The sequence below is a fragment of the Labeo rohita genome, chromosome 18, assembly GCF_022985175.1.
Source record: "Labeo rohita strain BAU-BD-2019 chromosome 18, IGBB_LRoh.1.0, whole genome shotgun sequence".
Taxonomy (NCBI): domain Eukaryota; kingdom Metazoa; phylum Chordata; class Actinopteri; order Cypriniformes; family Cyprinidae; genus Labeo; species Labeo rohita.
The window spans coordinates 26,335,864-26,344,581 of NC_066886.1; the positions used below are offsets into that span (position 1 = coordinate 26,335,864).

General features: G+C 39.7%; 1 protein-coding gene across 1 annotated transcript; it reads right to left on the reverse strand.

Annotated features, from left to right (window-relative positions):
• Positions 1-840: 840 nt before the first annotated feature.
• On the reverse strand, positions 841-4,938 carry LOC127180559 (serine/threonine-protein kinase pim-1). The gene is made up of 7 exons (XM_051134686.1): positions 4,758-4,938; positions 3,277-3,371; positions 3,144-3,194; positions 2,031-2,409; positions 1,767-1,943; positions 1,571-1,659; positions 841-1,077 (listed from the first exon to the last, which is right to left on the reverse strand). Exons 1-7 carry the CDS (start codon positions 4,936-4,938, stop codon positions 841-843), a joined length of 1,209 nt encoding a protein of 402 aa, XP_050990643.1.
• Positions 4,939-8,718: the final 3,780 nt, after the last annotated feature.

Consider the following 8,718-nt stretch of genomic DNA (forward strand, 5'->3'; position numbering starts at 1 on the left):
TCACCGTTATGGAGAAAAGCATTTGCTTTAGTTGGGCTCTTGACTCTTGTCTAAATTGTTTTTGTGGCTGCTGTAAATGTATGTTTATGAAACTTTTACTATGGCAAAAAAGTCACAGCTAACGTTGACTTATGATGTGGTTTATTAATCTTAGGATTATTGATTAAAGCAGTGGCCTACCTAATGAGAAATTGGTAATTTTCCAAATGAATGCTATTTATTAAACGATAATAATAAAACATACAGTTCCACTATAACTTCATATGTTTACTTTAAATACATTTAACATAAGTTGTCATGGTCAATTAAAGGCAGTTTCTTAATTTTCCCTCTCCCTATAGGTGCATACCATACGCTTGTCAAAATGATGATTGGTCAGTTTCAGTTAGTCCCACCCACATTTATGTTTATGACATAGGAACATAATAGTAAAATGCACGTGTTTGAAAATATACAATTGTACATGTACAATATATACAATTTACTAAGATATTCTTAATAAAAACACACAGCTAATTAAGAAAAACATCACAACACCACACATGTTGTATTTGTTTTATTAAGAAAGTGGTTTATTAAGTAAAGCGCCGCACTTGTTGTTTTAAAGCATTTATTAAGAAAATGTTTACCTGTTTGCACTTACCTGTATACGTCTGGGATCTGCATGACGTGTACTTCATTTAAAAAGAATACTGATTTCCTTTTTTTAAAGTAGACACTATGAAGTGCACTTTTAATATGTGTGATTCCTGTTTCTTCAATAAAAAAGAATTAACAGAACATTTGGAAACTCATTTTTAATCATTTGTTCAAATTAAGAAATGCATTCTTTTGCATTCTCTAGGGCAGGAATCTCTGAGGCAGGAAGCTCTGGGACATGCAAACTTGGAAATCACAGTCCCCATTACAGGACTTTGTTTGGCAGCTGTACCTCACAGCTGTATCTTTGGCAGATGACTGCAGTATCTCGAACCAGGTGGCCATGACAGAAACCTCTGGGTTGAGATGGCCTTTGGTGCTGGCTCTGGCTTGGGCCTTTACAGGGACCTCTGAGGAGGCAACAACACTGTTGGGTGCCTATGGCAGGTGTGGAGCAGCCATATCAGGAACCTCTTTAGTGTTTTTGGCTTGCTTGGTTGGCAGAGAAAGGAGAACGCCGTCACTGGGGAGCTGAAGACAGAGCTCTGGCTTTTGGACAGCTGTGACAGGACCCTCAGGAATGGAGCAGCCATGATTGGAGAAACAAAAAGGGGCAACCAAAAGAAGTATGTACATATATATACAATATGTACACATCCCTCCCGGAAGCAGTACCGCCAGACGCAAATATTGCTTCCTCAAGCCAAGGCGCAAGACGCTACACTTGGCTTGCTCGCCCCGCAAGACGCAAAGGCGAGAGGAGGGATGGATGCGCCTCCCACTGCAGCCCGCAAGACGCAAAGCTGCGTGAGAGACGCCAACTGGAGTGGTCTTATGAGATGACCTGAAACAAAACAGAAGAACAGGTCTGACTTGGCGATTTCTTCACACAAGGATATTAATTCCTCTTAGATGATCTCAGGTTCACTACCTTAAACCAGTTGTGGGACGTGATTTGCCCCAGGCCAAGTCGCCGACTTGGCTTCTCATGGAGGAGAGCCCTGAGGAGGTGACAGCATTCTGTGCAGGAAGACGGGAAGGACGTTTCGATCGTGTTATTCTAAGCTCTAAGATGTTTTGATGATGATTCTAAATTGCTAATTTTGTGTGATGAAGAAAGATCTCACCTTTTGACATGCCGGGTTTGCAAAAGCGCTTGTACTGCAGCAGGAAAAGGTCAAAGTCACTAGGGAAATGTCCGCACAACAGTGCGAACATTACAATCCCTAGTGACCAGACAGTGGCTGGCCTGCCGTAGTACTTCCCCCTCCTGTGGTACTCCGGAGGGGAGTACGCTACTGTGCCTGTAGGAGAGCAGATGTGTAAGTTTGCATTAATGCAGCATGATTGTTCTGTATCTACTGGAAGAAATGAATTTCTATCATACGTACCATGGTAGGACCTGTACGGTGACCTCCTCAGAATGTCCCCGCATCCGAAGTCAATCAGCTTGACTTCGGATGTCTCCCTGTTTATTAGTAGGTTGTCCAGTTTGACGTCACGGTGGAGCACTCCGCGGAGGCAGCACACGTTTGCCGCGTGAGCCACCTGCCACACGATCTGCCTCGCGGTGTCTTCGTCGAGGCTTCCACCGTGACGCCTGATGAACTCTACCAGGTTTTCACAGGGAGAGGGACATTCGAGGACCATGACAAAGTGGTCAGGGTGGTCCGTCCAGTCCAGCAGCCTGATGATTTGCGGCACGTGGGGACCTTTATTAGCAAGGATGGTAAGGGCGATCTCTTTGGGAAGGGGAGCTGGATGATCGGGCTAGAGGAATTGAGTTGTTATGATAGTTACTGAGGATTCATATGAGATATGAGACTGATGCTCCAGAAGGAAAAACGATGCATTAACAGCCAGGGGGGGTGAAAACTTTTGAACAGAGTGAAAATTGACATGACATTTTTCGTATTTTGTCTAAATATCTTCAAATTCAAAAGTTTTCACCCGCTGGCTCTTAAAGCATCAGTGAGCATTTGAACCTTCTGTAATTGTTGCATTTGAGTCCCTCAGTTGTCCTTAGTGTGAAAAGACTGATCTCAAAATCATACAATCATTGTTGGAAAGGGTTCAAATACACAAAAATGCTAAAAAACACAGAATTTATGGGACCTAAAGGATTTTTCTGAAGAACAGCAGGCAGTTTAACTGTTCAGGACAAACAAGGGACTCATGAACAACTATCACTAAACAAAAAAACACAGCTGTGGATCATTCAGGTAACAACACAGTATTAAGAATCAAGTGTATGTAAACTTTTGAACAGGTTCATTTTTATAAATTCAACTATTATTTTCTCGTTTGGACTATATGTAAACATCTCTTATGTTAAATATCTTATTCACGTCAGTACTAAATAAAAAATAACATGCATTTTGTATGATCTCTCTTATTTTGATAGAACAATTAACATTCTGCAAGATGTATATAAACTTTTGATTTCAACACGTATGTATTATTATGAGACATTTTATATTGTTTTTATAGTGCAATGCACTTACAGTGAATATACATTCCATGTTCTTGGTCTTTGTGACGTATTTCAAAGCCACCTGATGAACAACAATAGGAGAATTTAGATTTAGAGGAGAAAACATTTGCTAGCTTGGTAATGTGTTATTAATATTCACTTACTTTAAGACCATCCTCCAGCCGTCTCCCTTCATGCACTACACCAAATCCGCCTTTTCCCAGCTGATCGCCCACGGAATAGCGGCTGAAGATGTAGTCTGTTAAAGATAAAGTTACAATAAAATTTCACGTGAGATCAGTGTCTTTTGATGTGGAAGATAGCATTTAATCAAATTTTCATACATGATTGTATTTTAATTAATAAACAGAGACTATATTAAATATTTACTGTTTTAACATATATTAGTACATAAACAACAGATTCCTGAACAGTTAAACTGCCCGATGTTCTTCAGAAAAAATCCTTCAGGTCCCACAAAGTCTTTGGTTTTTCAGCATTTTTGTGTATTTGAACCCTTTCCAACAATGATTGTATGATTTTGAGATCCATCTTTTCACACTGAGGACAACTGAGAGACTCATATGCAACTATTACAGACGGTTCAAATGCTCACTGATGCTCCAAAAAGAAAAAACGGTGCATTAAGAGCCGGGGGGTGAAAACTTTTGAATGGAATGAGAATGTGTACATTTTTCTTATTTTGCCTAAATATCACGTTTTTTTTTTTTTTTTTTTTTTTCCATTTAGTACTGCCCTTAAGAAGCTACAGAGGATACTTACATGTTCCCCAGGAGACAAATTAATTTAAATTTACCCTGATCTTCATCTTAATGCATTATATTTCCTTCTTGAGCATCAGTGAGCATTTGAACTTTTCTAATAGTTGCATTACAAACTGTGGCACCTGAAGGGTTTTTATAAACAATAACTGTTCAGGACAAACAAGGGACTTGTGAACAACTATCACAAAACAAAAACACATCTGTGGATCATTCAGGTAACAACACAGTGTTAAGAATCAAGTGTATGTAAACTTTTGAACAGGGCCATTTTTATAAATTCAACTACTACTTTCTTTTTTGGACTATATGTAAACATCTCTTATGTGAAATGTCTTATTCAGGTCAGTACTAAATAAACATGCATTTTGTATGATCCCTCTTATTTTGGTAAAAGAATTGACATTTTGCAGATTCTGCAATGTGCGTATGTAAACTTTTGACTTCAACTATGTACTGATGTGTATTTTCGATATTGTGCATGAGGGTACTGATAGTTTTACATGGTCAAAGTAAAGCTCTAGTGAAAAAGCACATGTTCTCATAAGATGGATGTGTGTCATTTACCATCACTACTTCTTCCGGCCCATGCCACTTTCCTCTTCCCCTGACCTGAGCTGCTCTTTGGATGCTTTCGGGCAGCTCTGAAGAAAGAGCGAAGCCTCTGCCACCACTTGCTCTTTCTTCTCTCCTCAGCTCTCCCTGCCTCCTTCCTTCTCATTCTCCTCCTCCTCCTCCTCACCTTTTCCTCCTTCTCCTCCTCCTCCTCCTCCTCCTCCTCCTCCTCCTCCTCCTCCTCCTCCTCCTCCTCCTCCTCCTCCTCCTCCCTCCTCCTCCTCCTCCTCCTCCTCCTCCTCCTCCACCTCCTCCTCCTCCTCCTCCTCCGTCCTCCTCTCCTCCACCTCCAGCACCAACAGGGGTCTCATCGCGGGGATGAGGATGTTGAACCACCCTGTTGGTGCTGGGATTTGGGGGTGTACTTAGATGTTGATCGTACACCTCTCCAATCGTTATCGGTCTCACTTTTGTCACTCGCTGTCCCATGGCTCTGAATACACACTGAACACCACAACTAACCCACGAAGAATGTCAGAATGTCACGCTCTTTATATACCCCGCGAGTTCTATTCGAACGCGCTCTATGGCGTCATAAGGCTTTGAGCGTCTCAGTACTTTCTTACTGATCCCTGTTTATTTTATATATAAAACATATAATAGAAAAAAAAATTACAAGACCAAAGCATATCAGAATATTGTGATTAATTTAATATGTATCATAAATTAATAACATGCGTTATCCCAATGACAGATTACACTGAGGGTGATGTATTGTAAATTGAAGCTGTAATTCCCACTCCTGTCCAGTTGGTGGCGAGTGCGCTCCAGTCTGGCAGCACAGCACTGGATACAGCACAAAAACGAAACTATCACGAATGTTTTCCTATGTGTTTGATTACGCACAGGCGAGTGCACAGAAACTACAACGATCTATCACGCCACATGAGTGCCAAAACGGTATTTATTGCGTGAATTTCCTATGGAAATTGACAGAATTTGAAATCTGGGACTTTGTTTCATATCAAAATTAACACAAATCCTAGCCTACTGCTATTTATTGGAAGGAAGACACACTACTGTCCATTCGTCAACTGAAAACAGCATAGACCAAGAGATAGATTGTGATTTAAGAATCGATATTGGTTCATTAAAATGAGAATGTATTTAGATTTTTTCTAAATTATATATTTATTTATATTTTATTATATAATTATATATAATAATATAAAGTATTCAGACCCCCTTAAATTTTTCACTCTTTGTTATATTGCAGCCATTTGCTATAAGTTCATTTTTTTTTCCTCATTAATGTACACACAGCACCCCATATTGACAGAAAAACACAATTGTTGACATTTTTGCAGATTTATTAAAAAAGAAAAACTGAAATATCACATGGTCTTAAGTATTCAGACCCTTTGCTCAGTATTTAGTAGAAGCACCCTTTTGATCTAATACAGCCAGGAGTCTTTTTGGGAAAGATGCAACAAGTTTTTCACACCTGGATTTGGGGATCCTCTGCCATTCCTCCTTGCAGATCCTCTCCAGTTCTGTCAGGTTGGATGGTAAACGTTGGTGGACAGCCATTTTTAGGTCTCTCCAGAGATGCTCAATTGGGTTTAAGTCAGGGCTCTGGCTGGGCCATTCAAGAACAGTCACGGAGTTGTTGTTGTGAAGCCACTCCTTCGTTATTTTAGCTGTGTGCTTAGGGTCATTGTCTTGTTGGAAGGTAAACCTTCGGCCCAGTCTGAGGTCCTGAGCACTCTGGAGACGCTTTTCGTCCAGGATATCCCTGTACTTGGCCGCATTCATCTTTCCCTCGATTGCAACCAGTCGTCCTGTCCCTGCAGCTGAAAAACACCCCCACAGCATGATGCTGCCACCACCATGCTTCACTGTTGGGACTGTATTGGACAGGTGATGAGCAGTGCCTGTTTTTCTCCACACATACCGCTTAGAATTAAAGCCAAAAAGTTCTATCTTGGTCTCATCAGACCAGATAATCTTATTTCTCACCATCTTGGAGTCCTTCAGGTGTTTTTTAGCAAACTCCATACAGGCTTTCATGTGTCTTGCACTGAGGAGAGGCTTCCGTCGGGCCACTCTGCCATAAAGCCCCGACTGGTGGAGGGCTGCAGTGATGGTTGACTTTCTACAACTTTCTCCCATCTCCCGACTGTATCTCTGGAGCTCAGCCACAGTGATCTTTGGGTTCTTCTTTACCTCTCTCACCAAGGCTCTTCTCCCCCGATAGCTCAGTTTGATAGCTCTAGGAAGGGTTCTGGTCGTCCCAAATGTCTTCCATTTAAGGATTATGGAGGCCACTGTGCTCTTAGGAACCTTAAGTGCAGCAGAATTTTTTTTTTTAACCTTGGCCAGATCTGTGCCTTGCCACAATTCTGTCTCTGAGCTCTTCAGGCAGTTCCTCTGACCTCATGATTCTCATTTGCTCTGACATGCACTGTGAGCTGTAAGGTCTTATATAGACAGGTGCGTGGCTTTCCTAATCAAGTCCAATTAGTATAATCAAACACAGCTGGACTCAAATGAAGGTGTAGAACCATCTCAAGAATGATCAGAAGAAATGGACAGCACCTGAGTTAAATATATGCATGTCACAGCAAAGGGTCTGAATACTTAGGACCATGTGATATTTCAGTTTTTCTTTTTTAATAAATCTGCAAAAATGTCAACAATTCTGTGTTTTTCTGTCAATATGGGGTGCTGTGTGTACATTAATGAGGAAACAAAAATGAACTTAAATGATTTTAGCAAATGGCTGCAATATAACAAAGAGTGAAAAATTTAAGGGGGTCTGAATACTTTCCGTACCCACTATATATATATATATATATATATATATATATAATGTATGTATATGTATGTATATATATATATATATATATATATATATTATATATATATATTTCTGGCTACTTTGTATAGGTTTCTATGTAAGTACTGGCACTTCTAATTGGGCTGAGGCTGGCTGGTTTTGCATCTGAACTCTTCATATATATTCTCTCTGTACTGTATACATTATTAACTAATGACTTGACAACCATTGTTAACACATCAGCACTCAAACAATGCACACACACACACACAAATAGAATCACATGCATCTTTCATTTCTTTAAATAACTACATGGCCATTTCCTTCATTACTGAAGCAAGAAATTCCCTGAAGCTAAATGTGAAAAGCACATTCAGAAAAATGGATGGGTGAATTAAATTCCAAGATCTGTGAGTTTTGCATGGGAGAGTAACACTTTTTCATGAAACTCCCCTTAATGAGATCATGCAGTTATATAATTCAACAGCATATACAGAAGCAACACCACTGGATAGCACTCAGCCATAGTGGTAAAGTAGTCAAATAACATACTTAGCTCATGAACACACACACAACTCCGTATAGCTATCTTTATAAAAACATACATTGACATAATGCAGTCTCTAGTCCCTTATCCTAAACCTACCCATCTGAACTAAGTGCCTCATCCAAACCCTTACCCTAAACCTAACCTTTAGCCAATTATAACCTGATCCCTAAAAGTCTTGACCCTCAAATAGGCCTTTAAAGGGGTCTCAGAAAGTGAAGACTGGCCAAAATGTCCTCGCTTTACAAAACTGTCCTACTCCGATGGCCTAAAACTCAAACCAGCCCTCGCAAATACAGCAATACAAGTGCGCGCACACACACACACACATACACACATCTTTACACATTTACACACTATATATAGTGTGCATACACTTAGTTTTATGCACTTAGTGTATACAGTATATATGAAGAGTTCAGATGCAAAAGCCTCTAAATCCATCTGACATATTTCTTTAAAAAGAGCATTTCTTTCTGGCTACTTTGTATAGGTTTCTATGTAAGTACTGGTACTTCTGATTGGGCTGAGGCTGGAATTTAGCAAGTTTGAAGTAGAAGTATTTGATGAACGTATACTATGTGTCAGGAGCATTCACTCAGTATCGAGCTGGCTTTTATCTGAACTCTTCCTATACAGTTTCTGTAAAATTTCTGACAAAGACACAGGCATGACTATGTGATACTAACAAGAAGATAATATTGAAAAACATTTTAAGACACAGTATTGCCATTTATTTTGTTTGTTTTCCTCCTTCAATAAAAGACACAGCAGTGATTTAGTGTTTTTTTTTTTTTTTTTTTTTTTTAAATAGAGTAAATAATTCAATGACTCATTCATCAGTTTATACTCAAACTAGTGGAGTTCATGCAGCTCTAGTGCT